This window comes from Mus caroli, unplaced genomic scaffold (assembly GCF_978045245.1).
Source record: "Mus caroli unplaced genomic scaffold, Mus_caroli_1 scaffold_1, whole genome shotgun sequence".
Taxonomy (NCBI): domain Eukaryota; kingdom Metazoa; phylum Chordata; class Mammalia; order Rodentia; family Muridae; genus Mus; species Mus caroli.
In genome coordinates, this window is record NW_028227256.1 from 116,413,526 (window position 1) to 116,439,636 (window position 26,111).

General features: G+C 45.2%; 2 protein-coding genes across 5 annotated transcripts in view; both read right to left on the minus strand.

Moving 5' to 3' along the window:
- Nucleotides 1-2,140: 2,140 nt before the first annotated feature.
- Tmem177 (transmembrane protein 177) lies at nt 2,141-5,531 on the minus strand. 2 transcript variants are annotated; one of them, XM_021162716.3, is made up of 2 exons: nt 5,446-5,531; nt 2,141-3,455 (listed from the first exon to the last, which is right to left on the minus strand). In XM_021162716.3, the coding sequence occupies exon 2, from the start codon at nt 3,245-3,247 to the stop codon at nt 2,312-2,314; it is 936 nt and encodes a 311-aa protein (XP_021018375.1). In that variant the 5' UTR covers nt 3,248-3,455; nt 5,446-5,531; the 3' UTR covers nt 2,141-2,311. The 2 variants fall into 2 exon arrangements, with proteins under 2 accessions (XP_021018375.1, XP_021018384.1); XM_021162725.3 differs by having other exon boundaries at nt 5,267-5,472.
- A 15,699-nt stretch (nt 5,532-21,230) lies between these two features.
- Cfap221 (cilia and flagella associated protein 221) overlaps nt 21,231-26,111 on the minus strand; it is a 79,057-nt gene continuing 74,176 nt past the window's right edge. For all 3 annotated transcript variants that reach the window (XM_021166758.2, XM_021166741.2, XM_021166748.2), the window contains exons 23-24: nt 23,334-23,429; nt 21,231-21,500 (exon numbers count right to left, since the gene is read on the minus strand). In XM_021166758.2, coding sequence (XP_021022417.1) covers nt 21,392-21,500; nt 23,334-23,429 — 205 coding nt within the window. In that variant the 3' untranslated portion in view covers nt 21,231-21,391. The remainder of the gene's footprint in view (nt 21,501-23,333; nt 23,430-26,111) is intronic.

Below are 26,111 nucleotides of genomic sequence, written 5' to 3' on the forward strand. Positions count from 1 at the left end.
AGAGAGAGAACATTACCTGAGGGAGGGGAGCAGGGAGCATGTAAACACATGGGAAATTCTGAGTGGAAATGAAGATTTCGACCAGGAGCAGGAGAGAGAAATAAGCAGCTATTTCAGGGACTAGTTTCCTCCTCTACCCAGGGCTAGCTTCCTGTATTGGTGTTTTCAGCTGTTATAAGAAGAAACTTAAGGCTGGATCTTTTTTTTTTTTTTAAGAGGTTTATTTAGCTCATTATTCTGGAGGTTCAGGAAAATATCACCTGCTTCTTCATGCTCATCTCTGGTGACACCTTGAACAAGGTGTCATGGAAGAAGGTACAATATCAGGAAGCCATGGGGGAAGGACTTGCTCTTTGGATAGGGTTTTGGCCTAGCTCAGTCTTGCCTGGAATTCACCACTACGTAACCCATGTTAACCTCTAACCACTTCAACCTACCAAGTGTTGGGGTTCATAGGTTTGAGGCACCATGCCATGTTTATTATTCTAAGACAGGCTGGCCTCAAACTAGTAATCCTCCTGCCCAAACCTCCAAAATGCTGCAATTCCAGATGTGTACCACAGTGTGGACGCTGCGCTGGTCTTGCTCTTAGTCTAACAACTGTGCTTGGTGTGGTGGTTCATCTGCAGCAACAGCTACTCAGAAGGCTGAGCTGGCAAGGGCAACCCAGGGAGACCTCATCTCAAAAACTAAAGCAAACCAAAGCCTTAGTTACTTGTGCCTGCCAGAGCTCACTGTGCAAGACCAACACAAATCCTTCCTGAAGATGATACCCCAAAGGGCCTCATCACCTCCCACTGGGCGCCCCCTCTCAAAGGTTTCCCTACTTTTAACACTGCCACAATGGGGACACAGCTTCCATATTTAAACCCTAGCACTTGATAAATTGAGAGGCCTGATGCCACCATCTTGGTTCCTGGCAAGATTAAGAGTAGATAGTGTAGTGTTAAGAGTGTTAAGGGCCAAGAAGATGGAGCCCATGGTGTCCAGACTTTTCCATCTGGGTGTTGATGTGGACTTTTGGCCCTGTAGCTAGCAGCATACAGCAACAGCAGCAACTGAGGGATGCCCCAGAGTCTGTAGAGTGTTGTCAGCCTGGATGGAGAGCCATCCATCCAGTAACTACTTTATCCATCTGTCCTGGTTAGATTTGTCAACTTGACAAAGCCTACAGTCCTGAGAAGGGAAAGCCTCAACTGAAGACTGGTCTCCGTGTGTCTGTGGGAGATTATCTTCACTATTGATGGATGGATAGTAGCATCCATAGGCAGGTAGTATTGGGTTGTATAAAAAGCTAGCTGAGCAGAGCCTGGGAGTTAGAGTTACCAGAAGGCAGCATTCTCCCATCGTTCCTGACACCAGGGCTGACTTGAGTTCCAGTTCTGACTTCCCTCCAAGATGGACTGGGTGTGATCTGGAAGTGTAATCCTCTCCTACTAGAGTTGCTTCTGGTCAGAGTATTTTTTATTACATCTACAGAAGAGAAAGCTAGAACACCATCCATGTATCAGGCCCATACTGTATTCTGCTCTAGAGTCCCTTGTCCTCAAGAGCTCAGCCTGCCATGCCCAGGGGAAGGACCCATGGCTGGCAGTGCACTCAGCTCTAAACCACATACAAAGTCTGAGTAGAAGCCACTGGTTATCCCACCCTGCCACTCTTCAGCCTACCACAGCCACCAGAGTACCCTTCCTACGGTGTGGCCTTTCCTCTGAGTTACACTGGACCCAGGCTGGTATCCTTCAAGACTGCCCAGGGAAGAGATAATTTCCAAGGAGAAGATGATGTGAATGGCCAAGTTAGGCCTAACTCTGTGATCACAAGTCTCCTCACCTTGTCCTGCTAGGGTCTCTTGTCCAAGGATTAAGGCAAGGGATAAATTAGCTATATGCTATCTGGTAGATTAGGGCAGTTCTCCACTGCAAGAAAGAAAGGGTGGATATATCAGAAACATGTCTGGTGGTGACTCATGGTTTGACTTCCACAGTCCACTGGAATTCAGAGACCACTAGGGAAGAAAGCCCTGTTTATTTATGCTGCTTTCTACCAGGCCCTTGGGCTCACAATCTCATACCACCCTACAATCAGTCCTCCCCACTTCATAGTTGAGGTAAACAAGACTCAAGATTCATATAGGGACTCATGCTCAGCCAAAGTCTATTCATGGCGAGGACAGAGTTGAGTTGTTTAACTCCAAAGACAGTCACTCTTCTGACCCTGGGCTGTGGGTGCAACCACACTAAGAGATTCATCTCAAGTTCATCACGAGGCAGTGCCTATGCGAGCCAGGACTGCCCTGTTGCCTGGATTCTCAGAAGCGGCCTGGGCTGACTGTCGCCCTCCACATCTGTTGTAGAGAGTCCCGGCGGGTGGTGTAGGGCAAATGGTTGATGCGAAACCAGTGTCTGGGGACAATGTTTCCACTTGGTGTGTACAGCTTTTCTCCTTGTCTGCCCAAAAGACTGCGTAGGGCTAAGTTTCCTGACAGAATCTTCTCATAGAATTCCACTCCACCCTGGACATAGGCTGCAGACAGAGAGGCCGTGCGGCGGTCCAGCCAGCCTTCCAGGGCAAGAGTGAGGGAGTCTTTGGAAAAGGTATAGGCTACATAGCCTACCACTATTGCCACCAAGTTGAAGGCAGTTCGCAAGCTCATGGGACCTCCGTAGAGCCCCAGGGCATGCTTGGCACCCACACTTATTGCCCATGTTCCTGCTAGGCAAGCTGGGGCTGGCAGGGTCTGTAGGGCAGCCACACCACTCTCCAGGTATACCACCTCCTTGGCCAAGGCAAACTTCTGGGCATTATGAGACAGGGTCAGGGCATCTCTCAGCCTGGTGCCTGCTGGGCTTTGCCAATCCACTCTTTGTCCATGTATGATCACAGAGTGTTCAATGTTGGTCACAGGGCCACCCAGGAAGATGGCAGGGATTCCCACCACAGCTCCAGCAGGCAACCGTGGGAAGCCAGCACTCACAGGCTGAAAAGTGAAGGCGGTAAAAGGCTTGTAGCAGTGACCCGAAGGGATACCTATGTCCTTTAGCACCTCTTGGAAGAGGCTCCACAGATGAGGGGAAAGAGGAGCTGGCTGACCCTGAGGCCAGTACTGGTAGAGCCACTGGACTATGGGATCTGGGAAGAGGTGAAATGAGATTTGAACCCCAAACAGGCCTGCACAGGAGCCCACCAATAGGCTTGTTCTGTGTCTCTGTATAAAGGCTGCAGCCCTCCACAGAGGACCAGCCATGAGTACTGCCTCTGCTGATAGACTGGCCAAGAATAAGAGAAGTCAGCCGATGGTTCTGTCAGGTTGTGGGCTACACAGCCTCCGGGGCCACAATGTTCTTAACTGAAGTGACACTGCATTGTGGCTGAGAGTATGGGTTCCATCCAGAGTCCGACACCTCAGGCTTCACAGAATCAGTTCTCCCATCTGGCAGCCAGGTGTATAGCAACTGTGATGGGTAAATACAGAGAGGACATTTCAGTGTCTCGCAGTGGTGGACATCCTCTGGCAATGGCTGTAATTACTTATTGCAATGGCTAGACACAGCATTAAGTATTCGACAACCTCTCTCCAACCACCACTCATCCTGGAGTGACTCTCTGACTTAGGATTCACATGTTTAATCACCTACTGTATGCTAGACACAGTTCTGAGAGCACTGCGTATACAGCTGTCCCTCAGTGGCTACAGGGTTTACTTCCAGGATCCCCACAGATACCAAAAATCAAAGACCATCAGTTGCTTTATATAAATAGCATAGCATTTGCATATGAGCTCTCATATATATATATATATACATATATATATATGTCCACCTCTCACATACTTTAAGTTATCTCCATACTACTTATAATACCCACTATAACATAATACTACATATAGAGCTAGACTACGACTAAAATGTCTGCCTGCTCAGCAGACACAGTTTTGCTTGCATATTTTCAGTTCTTGGCTGATTGAAAATGCATGGACACAGACAGCCAACTGTACTAGGAAATACATGTAACACTAATAAACACAGGGAATATTTAAACGCACACATTTATACATAAATACTATATGTGCATATCCTTAGAGGATTAGATTCAAGATACAAACATTCCAAGATCCTCACATGCTCATTTCTTACAAAAAGGCTTAGTATTTGTTATTACAGTACCTATTACAATGCAAACACTACATTTGTAATTTGTGATGCTATACTGCTTAGGAATTAAAGGCCAGAAAATAAAGCCATGTTCAGTACAGATACAAATTTTCCTTCCAAAACATTTTTTGATATGTAGCTGGTGGTATCACCAAATATAGAGTCTGAGGACACAGAGAATTCACTGGATTCAGTCAGTCTAAGAAAAAAAAAATCATCCTTACTTCAGAGCCCATACCACAACAGTTTATTTCCAGCTGTGAAAAGGGATGCAGCTGGACAGGTTTATTGGCCAAAACCCCAAGTGGCAGTGTCACATGCTGGACTAGTGGTGTCCCTACTTCCACCAAGCTCCCATGGTTGAGCCACATTTCCATTATCTTACGAGGTGGCTGTATTTGGAGCTTCGGTCTATCATTGAAATAGAAACGGAAGGTTCTTGGGATGGCAATACTCAACTCTCACTGCTTTCGAGCTCAGATCTGGACACATTCAGAAAAAATACCACATGAAGATCGAGGGGAAAGATGGCCATTTGTTAGCCTTGCAGAAATGCCCAGGGAGCCTAGCTTGGCCACACCTGAGTCTTGGACCTCCAGCTCTGGAACTAAGAAAAAATAAACTCCTGTTGTTCAGGTCATTCGTCATGTGACACTTTTCTTGGCAGGCTAGCCACTGATAGCAGAGGTTCAGTATTTGATCACGGGCCGTTAGAGATTCATAGCAAGCTGTTCACTTTAAAAATGTTATCTATTATATATACACAAACAGACCAAACAGACCATCCACCTCACTCATTAGCAAAGTTAATATTGTTTTTAAAGTTAATTGGTGGTGGTTTTTTCTTTGAGACAAAGTCTCACAGGCGCACTTTTGAATATTCTGGGCACCTTATTTCGTCTGTGATTATGTCACTAATTATGACTGTTATTTCTCTTTGGATGAAATTTCACTTTATTCCTATCTCCGCGAAGCGTTTGATTAGCAATGTACTACTGTAAACAAAACGTAGGGTTCTGTATCACTCATTTAACTCATTCTTTCCAAGAGGAAACTGAGGCTAGAAAAGACAGGGTCCTTGGAAGGGAACAACAACAACAAAAAAAACCAACCTCTCCCGGGTCGGCCTCTGAGTCTCGCAGTTGGCCTAGAAGCAGGTGTAGGCTCTGGCTTTAGAAGAGTTCTCAATGTGATTCTGCCCTGACACACACCGGGCTGCTTCCAACAACCGGAACACGACTGAACCCGGAAGCTGGACATAGGAGAACTCACAGCCAAGAGGAGAGCTTACCTCGGTAGCAACCTTGGAACACGCCGCTCCCGCGCCGGACTGGGCAGGCGCAAAGCACGCCGGTCTGGGGGGCCTTTGTGGGCGGGGCCTTTGTGGGCGGAACGGGCTTTGTGGGCGGGGCTTGGAGCTGCGCTTCTGCTGTGGTTCTGAGGTCTGCTCTCTAAGGTCTTATTCAGGGCGAGCGAGGTGGAGAAGTTTGAGGACTTTGTTAACCCATTCAGCCGTGTCGCGGCGCCCTTCGGAGCCAAGATAGAGACCTGCTGGCCGGGATTTCTGTCAGCGCAGAATAGGTATCTGTGCAGTACGCTGGGAGGAGAGCTAAGCTTAAAGAGAAAAGCGAGGACAGGAAGGTCTGGAATTGCTGCCAGTGACCGCTGCATTCCGAAGGTCAAGTGACCTTGTGAGACCAGCAAGAAGGGTGGTGTAAAGCCGGGCGTGGTGGCACACGCCTTTAATCCCAGCACTCGGGAGGCAGAGGCAGGCGGATTTCTGAGTTCGAGGCCAGCCTGGTCTACAAAGTGAGTTCCAGGACAGCCAGGGCTATACAGAGAAACCCTGTCTCGAAAAACAAAACAAAACAATACAAGAAAAGAAGTGTGGTGTAGACCATATTAGAGTTAAGTAAGAAATACTTACCAGAAGGCACACCCAACAAATGGTAGATGCGTGAATACACAAATGTGTGCTCATTCATTATAGGTGAACTTGGATGTTGCTCCTCAGGACACAGCTGACCCATTTTTGGAGATAGGGTATCTCACTGGCATCTGGGGTTCAGCAGTTAAGGTAGCCAGCCTGGTCAAGTGAGCCCCAGGGGTCTGCCTGCTTCTGTCTCCCCAGGGCTGGGATTACAATCATACACCATTAACAGCCAGGTTTTTGGGTTTGTTTGTTTGTTTGTTTGTTTGTTTGTTTTTATGTGGCTGCTGAGGACTGAGCCCAAGTCTGAATGCTTTTGTGGCAGTCACTTTACCACTTGAGCCATCTCATTAATAGTCTGAGGAGTTTTCTAAAAAGCAGTGCCCAGGGGCTTTGGGTGTTAAAATAATACTCACCATTGCTAGTGTTTTCATTACTATTCAGTAGGTTAGAGCTATCTCATATCTTTAAGCATAAAGTCTGTTTACAAATATTACCTTAATACATCCAGGAATTTCTGTATAAAGATATTATTCTACTTGGTTTATAGTCAAGTTTCAATTAATCCACACGCCTTACAGATTATCTTCCTTATTTATATCTCACAATTTCCTTTTTTTTTGAAAATCAATTTTCCTGAGACATCTCAAACCACACTTTGGGTGAACTTAGTTGATGTTTTGTTTTGGTTTTTAAGATATGGTTTCTCTATGTAGCTGTGGCTGTCCTGGAACTCATTCTGTAGACCAGACTGACCTCAAACTCAGAGGTCCACCTGCCTCTACATCCTGGGTGCTGGGATTAAAGGCCCACACCACAGCAACTGCTGCTGCCACCACCAGCGCCACCATCCCCCAGCTTAGTTGGTCCTTTAAAACACACTCACCCCCAGTATTACTCAGATTCTCCAGGGAACGAGAACCTGGAGGTGAGAGTATGTGCGAAGAAGTTTAATAAAAAGCATTGGTTCCATGGCCATGGTGGCCCGGATCTTTAGTCCCAACACTTGGGAGGCAGAGACAGGCAGATCTCTATGGTCCATACAACTAAGAAGGCCAAAGACCCAAGCTCTACTCTCAGATAGTTGAACAGCCAGGATTGCTTATGGCCTAGCACTGGTCAAACCCTGAAGCCCCCAGAGCAAGAGGACCAATGCAAAAGTTCTGACCCGAGTCTTAGTCCAGAGCCAGGAAAACACCAATGCCCCAGGCTGGGTGCTTTGCTTTTTCAGCATTAAGAACTGAACTCCTGGGTCTCGGTGAAGCTCTTACCACCCTTAGCTATGGCCCGGGGGAGGGAGAGAGCTCTTTCTTAGACCAGACTGTTGTTATGGTCATGTTAGGCATGATGTTAGTTGTGGAAGGGACTAACAAACAGCCCACCAATATGAGGTATGTGGAACAATGGATGGCCAGTTAAGTCCGAGAAACAGGGTGTAAAGATTATGGTGGTCATTGACTAGCTGGTGGTCCAGATATCAAGACTACTGTGCTCTCTGTTGCATCTCTACAGTAAGTGGTAAAGTCGGAGCCATAACAGCAGCTGTGACTCCTGGTCAGATGCAATGGACTGGTCAATATCTGTCATGGAGCAGAGAGGTCCTTGGGAGGCCTCACCCCTCTGGGAGAACCTATGGGCAAGTTAATGGATGCTGGGGAGAGAAAGACGTTTTCTTCAGTAGTGTAGCCTCTGGGGCGATGCTTGTGCTCCTTCAAATAACTCCCACCCATGCTCCTGTAAGCAACCCTCATGAAATCCATTGTTATACGCTGAGAGATGAAAGTAGAAGAGAGAGTAATTAAGAAGCAGTGGGAGTGGGGGGGTGGCGGGGCTGTGGGAGCAGAATATAAACACAGCAAGCAGGTCACCAACGACCTCCTGAAGCAAAGACATGGCTGTAGGTGATCACAACAATAGTTATACAACTATGGTTATAATAACCCTTTGAAACAAAGGGTTGCTGTTTCTTAGAAAAGGCAGTGAAAAAAAACCATTTGTAGCTAAGGTTGCAGGTGGCATGGGCCTATCTTTGAAAAACATATTTAATTATAAACAGGAATGAATCTAGTTTGTCTTTACTATAAGATGGCTTTCAAGCCTAAGATGGAAGCAGGCTGGTTTATCACTTTGTGTAAGATAACCACTGTTGGTTACTGGGGCTAGAGCCCGCTGACTACTTTCTGTATGCACCTCAAGGTTTTGCTTTTAAAATTTTTTGTATGTATGTGTATATGTGGTATGTGCACACATATGTGTGTGTGCATGTTTATATGTGTGTGGATGTGCATGCCAAGGATTAAGGCTGATGGTAGGTGTATTCTTCAGTCACTCTTTACCTATTGATTGAGGCAAGGTCTGTCACTAAATCTAGAGTTTGCCAGTCTGGTAGTCTAGTAAGCCATCTTGTTCTGAGAAGCCCTGTCTACACCTATCATGGAACGGGTTACAGGCAGGCTACCATGCCCACCAGGCTTTGACACGGGTTCTGGGAAGCTCAGCTCTGGGCCTCACACTTGCATGGCAAGTGCTGTCTACTTGCTGAGCTGTCTCCAAAGCCCCAAAGGAAGCTGGCCAAGCCAACATACAACATGAGACCCTTTAAAGGCACGCACTTCCTGAGAGAGAGAGAGAGAGAGAGAGAGAGAGTGTCATTGTCCTGGCTGAGCAACTCATGGTTGGGTATACTTTGGCGCCACCCTGGCCTGTTTCTTGCTCTGTGTGTTTGTGTGTGCATGTTCATGTTCATGGTCAACCTCAGACATAGTTCTACACACACACACACACACACACACACACACACACACACACACACACACAAACCCCTCTCCCCATCTCATAAATGGCAGTGTTGGTGACATTTTTCCAAACAGAAGGACTGCGGCACAGTAAACAGGATTGTTGTCAGATAAATAAACCTAAAGATGACTTTCTGTTTAGAAGAGAAGTACATTTCCTAAGCTGGTTCCTGTTTTCCAGGAACTGCTACTAGGAGCCAGAGATGAACACTCAGACATAGTTTACAGCCAATTGAAAGTCTTTCTTCCAGCTGGCTGGGACTATACTCAGGTATTTGAGACCCAAGTATAGGGTTGAGTGTTTAGAGTAAGGTTTTTTTTTTTTTTTTAAAGGCAACCCCCCCATCCCCTACATCCTGGTATCTCGATTGACAGCTGCTGGAAGGAGTTTTACAGAAGCAAGTAATTCAACAGAAGCAAAGATAAACAACTGGTCAGGGAGGGTCGCACACCAGGCAATTTAACAGACGCTAAGATACATTTTCTGGGACATCTTGACCTCAGGTTCCTAGAATAAAGTTGGGAGATTTTTCATGGGTTTTTTTTTCTACCAAGGAGATCAAATTCTAGTTAAACCTAAAATGGCCTTAGCAAGGATAAAAAATGGAGGAGCCTCTGTACTGCCTTGCCCTGTCACAGAACCTCTCCTGACCTTCCCTCAAAGGTCCACTACCTTGGGTGAGGACCCTTTTCCAGCAGGTCTCCCTATTCTCTGCTTGACTTTATCTAGAGTGCCTGAACCCACACTGAGGAAGGTCATGAAGCCCTTGACAAGCCTACAGGTTCAACTTTCTCTCCCCCCTCCCCAAGACACCCCCCCCCCCAGCAAGTACCTGAGATCCCTGGGCCAACTCTCCATGCAAATGAGACATTTCCAGTATGTTCAGTTCCAGCCAATGACTTACATTCACCCTGAAAACTCCTCCTCACTCTTCAAGGTTCATATATAGCCCTCATGAACCCTGAACAAAGTATAGGCCCACGAGCTGTTTCACAGAGATCAGCTGAGAAAGCTGTTTCATTGAGTACTGTCTAAAAGAACTGTAACTCTGAAGTCCTCAGAGAATCCCCTCCCCGCTCCCCACCCTCACCTCACCATCCCCACACCCTGGAACTCCCAACCTGCCGGTCCCTGCAGACCACATCTGTTCCAGGCTCTGCTTCATCATTCCTGCTGGCACCTGGAGTCAGGATGCTGACCCCCAGACTGTCTCAGATCTTCCTGCTCTTTGTGTATTTCTCTCTGCTCCCCCACCACACAAAAGGTGGCCTTGTCTGTTGGATCCCCAGTAAACCTTTCTGTTTTCTACCCACGGAGTGTTCTCATTTGTTAGTTTCTCTGTTCACTCAGGTGCTGTCTGCTTTGTTTGTTGCTTGCTTTTGTTGTTTTGCTTTGTTTTTGAGACAGGGTCTCACCGTAGCTTTTGTTTGCCTGGAACTTGTTATAGAGACCAGGCTGGCTTTGAGTCACAGACATTTGCCTGCCTCTGCTTCTTGACTGCTGAGATTAAAGGTGTGCACTTCCATGCCTTCAGAACTATGAGTTAGACAGACCCTCTGCTAGGTAGACTCCCAAACTCTCAGAAGACTTGTCCCTCTCTCTATGAGAGCAGGGATTCCAGAATCAACAATGAGAATGGGTGGGGGCTGGGGAGTATAGGGTGAACAGGAGGCTGCAGCATCGGGGATCCCAGACTATGAGAACAGGTGAGGGAGGTGTAGGTGGGGGACAGGAGGCTTGCAGGTGAAATTAATTGGAGCTTTCTGGTCTGGAACTTAGCATTTCTTTTCTGGAGTCCTGGTGCTGAGGACTGAGAAGCTTGTTACAGATTCAGACAGGTTCTCTAGAGGGTACAGTTTACTGCAGCCTGATCAGCCCCTAGTTTAAATCTAATAGATAATGTTAGTAAGCATAAAGAAAAAACATTGGTAAGTGTAAGAAAAAGCAAGCTGCCAGATCTTCAGAAGCAAGCGATGCACTTGAGATTCCCAGTCCCTCAGTCAAGATGCCCTTGTCACATCCACTATCCTCAAGGAACTTAGTGACTGAACCCAGGGAACCTCTGAACACCACACGGCCAATGGCTGCAATGAAGGAGCTTTATCCATGGCATTGACTGCAGAATAAAACGCAGGGGACATTTCCCTGCCTCTTTTCCTTTAAAGGAGATCTGAAGAAGGGGTGGGGAAAGCTCTTCTGATGATCTGGATTTGGTTGGTGTAGAAATTGAGGTGGCAAGAGATGTATTTCTTGTAGCATCCACCAGAGGGCACAAGATCGCCAACATGGTCTATGTAACCATTCTATTATGGATGTTCTCTGTGGTGCCAGAGGCTAAGTAGACGTAATAAATGTAGGATCCCATCCATGCAGTGCTGGGATGGAACTTGGGCTTCACACAGGCTCCACAGCACCCCACCAACTGAGCTACATCCTCGACACAGCAGAAGCCAGCTTACTCTGCCAAACAGATTCAGGAGAACAGACCACTCATTCCATGGGATGGGAGATGAGGGGTTGTCCTGCAGGTGCCTGTCACCTGAAGGAATCCTGATCAGTGATGGACTCCTGTGGTCTCCTGACAGTCAATGGCTGTCCTTTCCAGAGGAGCGAGTCATACATGTCCTGGAATTAATGTCATGTCCTGGAATTAATGTCAACGCACACGTGTGTGTGTGTGTGTGTCTGTGTGTCTGTGTGTGTGTGTGTGTAAGCCAAAGAGAGATTTTTGGCAATTTATAAAAACATATTGTTGATGGCTAGTCTTATTTGTTAACTTGGTGGGATTTAGAATCATCTTGGAAACAAACCTCTGGGCATGTCTCTTATACCAGGTTCTTTACAGAGGGATTACTTAGGTTAAGTTAATTGAGATGGGAAAACCATCCTACAGTGGACATCACCATTCTTGGGCTGCAGTCCCAGACTGAGTAAAAAGGAGGACGTGAGCTGAGCATTGGGGTAACATTTTGTTGTGCTGTGTGAAGGTTGTCTCTATATTATCCAAGTCTTGATTCTGTACGGGCAAAGAGATGACCAGTGGCTGGACTTACATATTGTCATTCTTATGGCTCATTACCTGGCTCCATATTTTGTAAACATACATCTTCCTCACTTTTGATTGGTTTAATAAATATCTGACAGACAAGGTAGGACTTCCGGAGAGAGATATGGACTATGGGAAGAATCAGGGGCCTGAAGATTCACCAGCATGACATAGAGGAGGTCAGACATGCAGAGAGAGAGAGAGAGAGAGAGAGAGAGAGAGAGAGAGAGAGAGAGAGAGAGAGAGAGAGAGAGAGAGAGAGAGAGAGAGAGAACGGGACACGAGGCAGAGGTGGACTAGGATCGTTGGGTTAATTGACTTGTATGTTAGCTGGGAAGAAGACCTGCTAGAGTGCCTAAGCTTTTATAAAGTCTGTGTGTGTCTTTAATCTGCAGTTGGTGGTGAGAGGACAAATTAAACCCCTTTTGTCTCCATTTAAAGACCAGGCTGGAGGGCAGCTGGGGCGCAGGGTCCGCTGACACTCGCCAGCTACCCACGACACCCACCACAGGATCTTAAGACTTCTGGTGAGTGGAGCACAGCTTCTGCTCCAATCCAATTGCGCGGGACCTGAGACTGCATTAGTTAGGGAAGCAGAAACCAGCCTGAGTAGGGCCACAGGCCTCATCCGGCCGGATCAGCGCCGGGGTAGCGGGAGAGCAGGGTGGCCTGACACCCGCCAGCTACCCACGACCCCCGCCGCAGGATTTTGGGACTGCTGGTGAGTGGAACACAGCTTCTGCTCCAATCTTTAAACAGTGACAACGATAACAACTAACCCCAGAGATTACCAGATGGCAAAAGGTAAACGTAATAATCTTACTAACAGAAACCAAGACCACTCACCATCATCAGAACCCAGCACCCCCACTTCGCCCAGTCCAGGGCACCCCAACACACCGGAAAAGCTAGACACGGATTTAAAAGCATATCTCCTGATGATGATAGAGGACTTCAAGAAGGACTTTAATAACACACTTAAAGAAATGCAGGAGAACACTGCTAAACAGGCAGAAGACAATAAAGAGGAAGCACAAAAATCCCTTAAAGAATTGCAGGAGAACACTGCTAAAGAGTTACAAATCCTTAAAGAAAAACAGGATAACATAATCAAACGGGTAGAAGTCCTTACATAAAAAAACAGGAAAACACATCCAAACAGATGATGGAAATGAACAAAACCATACTAGACCTAAAAAGGGAAGTAGACACAATAAAGAAAACCCAAAAGGAGGCAACACTGGAGATAGAAACCCTAGGAAAGAAATCTGGAACCATAGATACGAGCATCAGCAACAGAATACAAGAGATGGAAGAGAGAATCTCAGGTGCAGAAGATTCCATAGAGAACATCGGCACAACAATCAAGGAAAATGTAAAATGCAAAAAGATCCTAACTCAAAACATCCAAGAAATACAGGACGCAATGAGAAGACCAAACCTACGGATAATAGGAGTGGATGAGAATGAAGATTTTCAACTCAAAGGACCAGCAAACATCTTCAACAAAATTATAGAAGAAAACTTCCCAAATCTAAAGAAAGAGATGCCCATGAACATACAAGAAGCCTACAGAACTCCAAATAGACTGGACCAGAAAAGAAATACCTCCCGACACATTATAATCAGAACAACAAATGCTCTAAATAAAGATAGAATACTAAAAGCAGTAAGAGAAAAAGGCCAAGTAACATATAAAGGCAAGCCTATCAGAATTACACCAGATTTTTCACCAGAGACTATGAAGGCCAGAAGATCCTGGACGGATGTTATACAGACACTAAAAGAACACAAATTCCAGCCCAGGCTACTATACCCAGCCAAACTCTCAATTAACATAGATGGAGAAACCAAAGTATTCCACGACAAAACCAAATTCACACATTATCTCTCCACGAATCCAGCCCTTCAAAGGATAATAACAGAAAAAAACCAATACAAGGACAGGAACCACGCCCTAGAAACAACAAGAAGGTAATCCCTCAACAAACCTAAAAGAAGACAGCCACAAGAACAAAATGCCAACTTTAACAACAATAATAACAGGAAACAACAATTACTTTTCCTTAATATCTCTTAATATCAATGGACTCAACTCCCCGATAAAAAGACATAGACTAACGAACTGGCTACACAAACAAGACCCAACATTTTGCTGCTTACAGGAAACTCATCTCAGAGAAAAGGATAGACACTACCTCAGAATGAAAGGCTGGAAAACAATTTTCCAAGCAAATGGCAAGAAGAAACAAGCTGGAGTAGCCATTCTAATATCTGATAAGATTGACTTCCAACCCAAAGTCATTAAAAAAGACAGGGAGGGACACTTCATACTCATCAAAGGTAAAATCCTCCAAGAGGAACTATCAATCCTGAATATCTATGCTCCAAACACAAAGGCAGCCACATTCATTAAAGAAACTTTAGTAAATCTCAAAGCACACATTGCACCTCATACAATAATAGTGGGAGACTTCAACACACCACTTTCACCAATGGACAGATCATGGAAACAGAAACTAAACAGGGACACAGTGAAACTAACAGAAATTATGAATCAAATGGATCTGGCAGATATCTACAGAACATTCTATCCTAAAACAAAAGGATATACCTTCTTCTCAGCACCTCATGGTACCTTCTCCAAAATTGACCACATAATTGGTCACAAAGCAGGCCTCAACAGATACAAAAATATTGAAATTGTCCCATGCATCCTATCAGATCACCATGGACTAAGGCTGATCTTCAATAACAAAATAAATAATAGAAAGCCAACCTTCACGTGGAAACTGAACAACACTCTTCTCAATGATACCTTGGTCAAGGAAGGAATAAAGAAAGAAATTAAGGACTTTTTAGAGTTCAATGAAAATGAAGCCACAACATACCCAAACTTATGGGACGCAATGAAAGCATTTCTAAGAGGAAAACTCATAGCTCTGAGTGCCTCCAAAAGGAAACTAGAGAGAGCACACATTAGCAGCTTGACAACACACCTAAAAGCACTAGAACAAAAGGAAGCAAATTCACCCAAGAGGAGTAGACGGCAGGAAATAATCAAACTCAGGGGTGAAATCAACCAAGTGGAAACAAGAAAAACTATTCAAAGAATCAACCAATCAAGGAGCTGGTTCTTTGAGAAAATCAACAAGATAGATAAACCCTTAGCCAGACTCACTAGAGGGCACAGGGAAAGCATCCTAATTAACAAAATCAGAAATGAAAAAGGAGACATAACAACAGATCCTGAAGACATCCAAAACACCATCAGATCCTTCTACCAAAGGCTATACTCAACAAAACTGGAGAACCTGGATGAAATGGAGAAGTTCCTAGACAGATACCAGGTACCAAAGTTGAATCAAGATCAGGTTAATGATCTAAACAGCCCTATATCCCCCAAAGAAATAGAAGCAGTCATTAATAGTCTCCCAACTAAAAAAAGCCCAGGACCAGATGGGTTTAGTGCAGAGTTCTATCAGACCTTCAAAGAAGATCTAATCCCAGTTCTTCACAAACTATTCCACAAAATAGAAACAGAAGGTACTCTACCCAACTCATTCTATGAAGCCACAATTACTCTGATACCTAAACCACAAAAAGACCCAACAAAGATAGAAAACTTCAGACCAATATCCCTTATGAATATTGATGCAAAAATCCTCAATAAAGTTCTTGCTAACCGAATCCAAGAACACATCAAAACAATCATCCATCCTGACCAAGTAGGTTTCATCCCAGGGATGCAGGGATGGTTCAATATACGGAAATCCATCAACGTAATCCAGTATATAAACAAACTCAAAGACAAAAACCACATGGTCATCTCGTTAGATGCGGAAAAAGCATTTGACAAGATCCAACACCCATTCATGATAAAAGTCTTGGAAAGATCAGGAATTCAAGGCCCATACCTAAACATGATAAAAGCAATCTACAGCAAACCAGTAGCCAACATCAAAGTAAATGGTGAGAAGCTTGAAGCAATCCCTCTAAAATCAGGGACTAGACAAGGCTGTCCACTTTCTCCATACCTATTCAACATTGTACTTGAAGTCCTAGCCAGAGCAATTCGACAACAAAAGGAGATCAAAGGGATACAAATTGGAAAAGATGAAGTCAAAATATCACTCTTTGCAGATGATATGATAGTATATATAAGTGACCCTAAAAATTCCACCAGAGAACTCCTAAGCCTGATAAACAGCTTCGGTGAAGTAGCTGGATATAAAATTAACTCAAACAAATCAATGGCCTTTCTCTACACAAAGAATAAACAGGCTGAGAAAGAAATTAGGGAAACAACACCCTTCTCAATAGTCACAAATAATATAAAATATCTTGGCGTGACTCTAACTAAGGAAGTGAAAGATCTGTATAATAAAAACTTCAAGTCTCTGAAGAAAGAAATTCTAGAAGATCTCAGAAGATGGAAAGATCTCCCATGCTCATGGATTGGCAGGATCAACATTGTAAAAATGGCTATCTTGCCAAAAGCAATCTACAGATTCAATGCAATCCCCATCAAAATTCCAAATCAATTCTTCAAAGAATTAGAAAGTGCAATCTGCAAATTCATCTGGAATAACAAAAAACCTAGGATAGCAAAAACTCTTCTCAAGGATAAAAGAACCTCTGGTGGAATCACCATGCCGGACCTAAAGCTCTACTACAGAGCAATTGTGATAAAAACTGCATGGTACTGGTATAGTGACAGACAAATAGACCAATGGAATAGAATTGAAGACCCAGAAATGAACCCACACACCTACGGTCACTTGATCTTCGACAAGGGAGCTAAAAACATCCAGTGGAAGAAAGACAGCATTTTCAACAAATGGTGCTGGCACAACTGGTTGTTAACATGTAGAAGAATGCGAATCGATCCATTCCTATCTCCTTGTACTAAGGTCAAGTCTAAGTGGATCAAGGAACTTCACATAAAACCAGAGACACTGAAACTTATAGAGGAGAAAGTGGGGAAAAGCCTTGAAGATATGGGCACAGGGGAAAAATTCCTGAATAGAACAGTAATGGCTTGTGCTGTAAGATCGAGAATTGACAAGTGGGACCTCATGAAACTACAAAGCTTCTGCAAGGCTAAAGACACCATCAATAAGACAAAAAAACCACCAACAGATTGGGAAAGGATCTTCACCTATCCTAAATCAGACAAGGGACTAATATCCAATATATATAAAGAACTCAAGAAGGTGGACTCCAGAAAGTCAAATAACCCCATTAAAAAATGGGGCTCAGAACTGAACAAAGAATTCTCACCTGAGGAATACCGAATGGCAGAGAAACACCTGAAAAAATGTTCAACATCCTTAATCATCAGGGAAATGCAAATCAAAACAACCCTGAGATTCCACCTCACACCAGTCAGAATGGCTAAGATCAAAAATTCAGGTGACAGCAGATGCTGGCGAGGATGTGGAGAAAGAGGAACACTCCTCCATTGTTGGTGGGATTGCAAGCTTGTACAACCACTCTGGAAATCAGTCTGGCAGTTCCTCAGAAAATTGGACATAGTACTACCGGAGGATCCAGCAATACCTCTCCTGGGCATATATCCAGAAGATGTCCCAACCGGTAAAAAGGACACATGCTCCACTATGTTCATAGCAGCCCTATTTATAATAGCCAGAAGCTGGAAAGAACCCAGATGTCCCTCAACAGAGGAATGGATACAGAAATTATGGTACATTTACACAATGGAGTACTACTCAGCTATTAAAAAGAATGAATTTATGAAATTCCTAGCCAAATGGATGGACCTGGAGGGCATCATCTTGAGTGAAGTAACACAATCACAAAAGAACTCACACAATATGTATTCACTGATAAGTGGATATTAGCCCAAAACTTAGGATACCCAAGATATAAGATACAATTTGATAAACGCATGAAACTCAAGAAGAATGAAGACCAAAGTGTGGACACTGTGCACCTTCTTAGAATTGGGAACAAAACACCCAGGGAAGGAGTTACAGAGACAAAGTTTGTAGCTGTGATGAAAGGATGGACCATTTAGAGACTGCCGTATCCAGGGATCCATCCCATAATCAGCTTCTAAACGCTGACACCATTGCATACACTAGCAAGATTTTGCTGAAAGGACCCAAATATAGCTGTCTCTTGTGAGACGATGCCGGGGCCTAGCAAACACAGGAGTGGATGTTCACAGTCAGCTATTGGATGTATCACAGGGCTCCCAATGGAGAAGCTAGAGAAAGTACCCAAGGAGCTAAAGGGATCTGCAACCCTATTGTTGGAACAACATGATGTACTAACCAGAACCCCGGAGCTCTTGTCTCTAGCTGCATATGTATCGAAAGATGGCCTAGTCGGCCATCAATGGAAAGAGAGGCCCATTGGACTTGCAAACTTTATATGCCCCAATATAGGGGAATGCCAGCGCCAAAAGAATGGGAATGGGTGGGTAGGGAAGTGGGGGGCGCTATGGGGGACTTTTGGGATAGCATTGGAAATGTAATTGAGGAAAATATGTAATAAAAATATTAAAAATCAAAAAAAAAAATAAAGACCAGGCTGGATTTCAAAAAGAAGGCCATAAAGCACCAGCTTCAGGAACAGGAACACCATACGTTCCAGGAACTAGGCCACAAGGCACCAGTTCCAAGAACAGACTAGAAAACCCAGAAACAAGGTCATACAACCCTCTCCCAAAGAACAATCTGGAGAATAACCACACAGATGGGGAAATATCTTATCTCAGAATGGGACGTCTGTGTTGGGCAACCAGATCTCATTCTATGGTTAAGCAGTCATGACATAGGAATGCAGACCTCTGACTACCTGTGACTCCCTAGCACCCACCAATGACATTTTAGATTACCTAATCCTTCTAGAGAGTTCACCAGGTTCCCTATAAGAAGGCTTGAGAGCCTTTGTCTGGGGTCAGTGTAGGCATACATTTCTTGCAAACTACTTTTAATAAGGGTTTAACCTCTCCTCTAGCCCATCTCCCAGCAGAGGTAGTAGAAAAGTTATTAGGATATGGGGGAAGTGGACCTGTTCAGCAATAGTTCTTTGGGGGAGATTGCAGTGTTCTTCCTTAGCAGTTCAGTCCCGTAGCAAACAACAAATACAACTTAGCAGCTGCAGACCAGTCCTCTAGGCAGGCAGACAGCACACACAAACTGGCAGCTACCGTCCAGTCCTTTCAGCAGGCAGACACCAGGCATGAACCAGCAGCTGTAGTTCAATCTCAAAGAAGCCCTTGCCAATCTCACCAACAGGCCCCAAGCAAGGCTGTGGAAGTAGCAGGCTGCTGCAGGAAACTCATGAGCAGTTCTTGGTGAGTTTCTCTCAATGGCAGCGTTACCACAAATTGACTTCAACAATGCTATGTAAGGCGAACCAATACATGCCTGTCATTAGTGAAGACTAGCGAGGCAGAGCAAACCAAACCAAAGCTCAGTGCCGGTTTCCCACTGCCTGTGGGTCATATTTATATTCCTTCATCTTGTGTCCTTTCATGTGTCTGCTTCAGCAAAACATCCTTTCACCAGTGTCTGCTTCAGGAAAACAGTCTTTTACGTGTCTGCTTTATCAAGACTTTCTTTTCACCTGCGTGCCCCAGCAAAACACCATTTGATATCACTAGCTTTCCAAAGAAACTAGAAGTTTCTACTTCAGGTGGCCAGTTTGAAAAATGGTTGACCCCTGCATCCTGGTTGTTTCTGCATAGTAAACGGTCTTTAGTTTGTACATTATCTGAGTCTGGGGTCTTCCTTCAGTGATTTTCGAGCCCTTTCAGTGGGTCCAAGAAAGACTGGCAACAGCTGAAGCACAAGCGTTCACCTCTCTGCTTCCTGATTGTGGATGCCAAGTGAGCAGCTGCCTCATGCTCCTGCCACCATGCCTTCCTTACTTGATGGCATATCTTTCCTGCCATGACAGACTTTAGTCACTGGAACCATGAGCCAAAGTGAAACCTTCTTTCCTAAGTCACTTTGTTGGGTATTTTGTTGCAGCAACAAGACATGTAATTGCATAATACATACACACATACATACATACACATACACATACACATACACATACATACATACATGAACAGAGAAGGGAACAGAATACATCTATCTCAGTTAGGGTTTTACTGCTGTGAACAGACACCATGACCACAGCAACTCTTATAAGAACAACATTTAATTGGGGCTGGCTTACAGGTTCAGAGATTCAGTCCATTGTCATCAAGGCAGGAGCATGGCAGCATCCAGGCAGGATGGTACAGGAGGAGCTGAGAGTTCTGCATCTTCATCTGAAGGCTGCTAGGAGAAGACTGGCTCCCACATAGTAAGGAGGAAGGTCTTAAAGTCACACCTACAGTGACACACTTCCTCCAACAAGGTCACACCTCCAAATAGTGCCACTACCTGGGCCAAGAATATTCAAACTACCACAACGTCCTATCACAATTGGATAATAATGTGTATGACAGAACCCAAACACCATCAACCATCCTCACCTGCACATATGAGTGGAATCTCATTGACAAACACAACAAAAAGATCTGGCTACCAGAATTCCTGGCATCTTTGCGATGACTCCCCCACCCCCGTTCCTCCCCCATGTGCTTCCGGGAGTTCCCTAAGTTCCAGATGCTGTACAGATGTTTCCAAGTACACCTGTGAGTTCTAGTTGTCTAACGATGGCTATCCCAGGGTCAGTGCTAGCCAGGCTCTGCTCCCAGCACAGCTACCCCAGGAGCCAGTGTTCTCACCCATGTGGCTTTTTCAGAGAATTCTGGGGAGAGGTGGGAGGTCACATCCCTCCCAGATCCATCTGACACCACAATACCCAGAAACAGCAACAGGAATGCCTGGGTCTTAGCCTCTTAGTGGTGTGTGTGTGTGTGTGTGTGTGTGCACATGAGTGCATGTGCATATGTGTATGGAAGCCAGAGGCTAACCTCAGGCATAATTCCTTGTGACGCTGGCCACACTGTTTTTTGAGACTAGGTCCCTCACTACAGGCTAATGAGTTAACCAAGTAGGCTAGACTGACTGGCCATTGAGCCCCTCTTCTTGTTTCTTGCCTACCAGCATTGGGGTTAGAAGTTTGTACTATTATACCAGTGTTCTGCATGGATTCTTGGGATCAAATTCAGGTCTTCATGCTTGTAAGGGAAGCACTTGACTGACTGAGTCTTCTCCCCAGCCCCAGGCCATTGACCCTTGCCACATTGACTCTTGGCTTGTTCGAGAAGGCTTCGCTCCAGCACAAAGGCTTGCACTAAGAATCTCTCAGCATGGTCATCATAACAGCATATTTTTATTTTCAGAAAGAAAAAATATAGTTTAGAGCAAGGCATCTGCATTTCAATTCTTGTCTCTAGAAACTTTAATTCCAAAAGTGGTTTGAATGTAAATGAACTCAGAGGACCTCAGTGACCTTTGAAGGCAAGGAGAGCAACGGGCACACCAGTGGGTTTTAGTCTAGAATCAGGTACGTATTGAGAGCTTTGCTTCGCAGATTCTTCATCTCCTCCTGCACCCTTTCTCCCACCTTTTCTGGTGACTGGGTGGAGTCTTTGAAATCCCTGGATATTGGAAACACAATAAAGATATACCAAGATATTAAAACATGAAAGTCAAGCCAGCTAAATAGGTCTGTAGGCAAACGCTTCCCTAAGCCTGATAGACTGAGTTCCATCCCTAATACCCACATGGTAGAAGGAGAGAGACAAGTATCCTCTGGCTTCCATATGCCTGTTTCCATATGTACCATGGTACATGAAGGCCCATACATATATACACATGCATGCATACAAAATCAATCAATCAATATACTTTAAAAGAATTTAGAAGCTGGAGAGATTACTCAGTGGGTAAAGGCAGTTGCTCCTCTGACTTGAGATGGGGTTTTGATTCCTCGGACCCACATCATAGAAGGAGAGAACCAATACACACACACACACACACACACACACACACACACACACACACACACACCAAGTAAATAAACTTTTTTTTCTTTGAGACAGGGTTTCTCTGTATAGCCTTGGCTGTCCTGGAACTCACTTTGTAGACCAGGCTGGCCTCAAACTCGGAAATCCACCTGCCTCTGCCTCCCAAGTGCCGGGATTAAAGGCATGCACCACCACCGCCCGGCAACTTTTTAAAACCATGCAAATTACCCTGATGTCTCATGAAGACTGGAAATTTTTGCTTTGATATAGAAAAAAGGAAGTTACATTTAGTAGTAACTTACTAACTGTTGAGAACCTTTAGTTCCTAAGTGACTAGAAGTGGACTTGGGTCTCAGCTATGCAGTTTGCTCCATGGGTGAATTCTGAATGGAAGTCTCTACCTCCTACGCTGGTCATCCTTGCCACCCTACATCACCGTGAGGGTGACAAGAAACCAGTCACACAGATCCTACAAGATACAGTCAGCCATAGCTGTGCTTACATCCATGTGTATGCCTGTGTGGATGTGTTGAGTGCATGTTTGTGTGTGCACGCGCGCGCGTGTGTGTGTGTGTGTGTGTGTGTGTGTGTGTGTGTGTATGTGTGTGTGGCCAGAGTCTCTTTGCCTTATTTTTTTGAGGCAGGGTCTCTCACTGAACCTGGAGCTAACTAATTCAGTTAAGCTGTCCAGCCAGCCCCAGGAATCCTCCTGCCCCTGCCTCTCCAAGTGCTGAGGTTACAGGCATACATTATCATGCCTTATCTTTTTCTTTTTTCTTCCCCCATTTTTTTTTTGAGACAGGGTCTCTCTATGTGGCCCTGGGTGTTCTGATATTCACTATGTAGATCAGGGTGGCCTTGAACTCACACAGATCCTCTATCTCTCAAGAGCCGGGATTAAAGGCATGTCCCACCATGTCCAATTTGCCTCTTTGAAAACAAAACAAAACAAAACAACACAAACCATAGGTTCTGGGGGATCAAATTCAGGTTCTCACAATTGCCCAGTGGGCACTTACTGATGGATCCTCCCTAAATCCGGATGCAAGTTTTAAAAATATTTTAATGCTCTTTAAGCGAAGTGTGTGTGTGTGTGTGTGTGTGTGTGTGTGTGTAGGTTTGTGCATGTGCATGCAATGCCCAAAGGGCTAGAGAAGGGTATTGGGTCTGCAGGACACACAGGCAGTTTTGAGCTGGTGTGGATGCTGGGGACTGAACTCAGGTTCTCTTCAAGAGCAGTGTGCACGCTTAACCACTGAGTCGTCTCTCCAGCTCTGTGGATTCAGTTTTGAAAGGTTTCCTTGCAAAACCATTTGAAGGAGGGGACGGCAGATAAAGGATGCCGTGCATTTGAATATTTGAAGCATTGGAGGTGTGCCTCCTTCAGTGCTGGGCACACTTAGATTCAGACCTTGTGACATCTCTGACCTCCACCCTCCACCCCGGACAGAAACACCCACTTACTTCTCCTTCTTGGAGTCCCTGTGAATCAGCATGGGGAATTCCACTTGGACCATTTCTGGCGTCAGCATGACTTCTATGCCCTGATCACAGAGATCCCTGGAAAGGAAGAGGATGCTGAGTGGGAATAATTGTTTTCTTTCTCAGCATAAAAAAACCAGGATGAACTATCAGAGCTCGTCGGGAGCCGAGCCCAGGGGGCAGTTCTGGCCACGTGCAGAGAAGCAGAGGGCGGACAAACTGCCTCCACCCCCGACGATGCTGGGGGAGAGATTTATAAAGAGCTGTTTTTAAAAAGGGGGTCACAGGTTTCAGGCTCCTTTCAAGTGCACCTGGAATGTTTATCCCTTGAGGCTCTCCAGCCTTTATCCCATGTCCCCCACAGTAAAGAGGCCCAAATGATTTCAAAAGATGGGATTCATTCGATGACGTCCTCTGGACACAATGGGATTAAAATAGAGCTAGAGCCACGGATAACTCGAAAGCCCAGAGCCTCTGTGAAATCAGTGTGTTTCTTTGAAATTTGTACTTTTAAAAATCATGTAACGTGTTAAGTGCCGTTCTGGCGTTTTAGAACACAGTGTGCTTTTCGGTTCCCTTTTCCGTCTCTCCTACCTCCTGTCACCCTGCATCCTCCTTGTATCGTCCCCACTGTGCATTAATCCCTCCTTCATGTCCCATGTGTCTCGTCATGCTTCTCATCACCCATTGCTGTCCTCTGTGTTTCCCTCTAGATTTTTAAGCTTTACCCACACCCACAGCAGTGTCCATGTGTATATGTGTACACTCTGGGTTAGGATCGCTTGTGACAGAGAACATTTTTGTCTTTCTGTGTTTGGGTCACCTTGTGAACAGTCTATTTCTAAATAATAAACTTTAGTGAAAGAAATTCAACTTCTCTCTGTCTCTCTGTCTCTCTGTCTCTGTCTCTCTCTGTTGTGAGAGCCATAGTATGCAGGTGATGTTCACAACCTTGCTTTCTATCTTGTTTGAGGCAGGTTCTCTTGCTGTCTACTGCTATGCACCCAGGCTAGCCGGCCAGGGAGAGTGTGATGTCTCCCTTGTCTGCCTCGCATTAGTAATGTTTCAGCTTCAGACATGTACTGCTGTGCTCAGCTTCTACATGGGATCTGGGGATCTGGGCTCAGGCCATCATGTTTATGTGGCAATCACTTTACCTGTGTAACCATGGACCCAGTCTGATCCTGTTTATTTCAGTTGCACTTAATAGTTCAGGCTTAATACTAGACTATGAAGTATCTCCCCAAAGGCTCCCTGTTGAAGGCTTAGTTCCCGGTGCAGTGGAATTCTGATGTGGGGATTTTTGAAGTGATGGCTCATAAGGGGCTCTGACTTAATCAATGGGTTAAATCACTGATGATTCATAATTGATGACAGTCATGAGTGATGGGAGCTGTTGGGTAAAACAGATCATAGGTGGCATGCCTATGAGGGATGCACAATCCCCAGACACTTCCTGTTTCCCCATCTCTGTCTCTGTCTCTGTCTCTGTCTCTGTCTCTGTCTCTGTCTCTGCCTTTCTGTCTCCCTCTCCCTCTCTCTCTCCCCCTGCCCTCCCTCTCCCTCCCCTCCCCGCTGCTTTCTGGCCACAGGCTCCTGTTTCCATGATGTTTCTGTTTTGTCTCCAGCCCAAAGAAATGGATCCAGCCAGGCGTGGTTGGACCTCTGGAGCCACGAGCCGTAGCAAACCCTTTCTCTTTTCTTTTGGGTGCTTTGCCACAGTGATGAGAGCGTCTGAGTATCCCGAGAGCAGCAGGTGTTTTCTCTGAAGACTCTGTGGGTTGTGGGTCTCACTTATAGCTCCTCAGCTTTGCCATGTGACACTAAAGGGCTTTATTAGTAACTTATACTTTGCTATGACTAAATGTCTGATGGAAGCAACTAAGGAAAGGTTAGGCTGATTCTGGCTCACAGGCCAGGGTACAGTCTGTCGTGTGTGTGTGTGTGTGTGTGTGTGTGTGTGTGTGTGTGTGTAGTGGCGGGAGCTTTAGGCAGCTGGTCACATGACATCTGTACTCAGGAAGCAGAGGGCAGTGATTGCTGGGGCTCAGCTCTCTCTCCTTTATTCAGCCTGGGTCCCCAGTGCATTGAACGATACCACCCATATTTAGCGATCCACCTCAGTTAACACACTCTGGAAAGTTCCTCACGGAAATGGCCAGATGTTTGTTTCTTTCATAATTCTAGATCCTGTCAAGTTTACAACCAAGGCTAACCATCCTAGGAAGCATAGAAAATATGTAAATGAAGAGGTGTGTTTGGTTACAACAAAACTTTATTTACACACAGGTGTCGAGTCAGGTTTGTGCATGGGCTGTTGCTGGCTGACCTGTGGCCTGTTGCTGGCTGGTTAAACGGGGTCCCTGACGGCTTGGGTTTTAGCTGGGGAGAGTGGGGATTTAGAGTGTGGAGGAAGGATACACACCTTGTTAAGCAGCTACACGTGTAGCCAACCGATTATCTGCTCATGTCCCATTTGTAAAGGCCTAGTCAAGGGCAGGGCATGAGGCAAAGGAGTCTGGGAAATTTAGCCTCTGGCTTCAAATATTTTATGTTTGAAGGAGAAAAGGTCAATGGTATTTTGGAAAAATAGCCATTTCTACCACGTCAATGTGAAATGCTTCCAAGAGCAGTGAAGGCAGCGATACCTTCAAGGATTGGGTTTGCACAGGGATGGTTTATCTAAGCCATAGTACACGCTCAGAAGTGGTCTTGGTAGTGTCCTTGAGGGTTGGGGACAGTGGCTGAGTTGGGACAGTG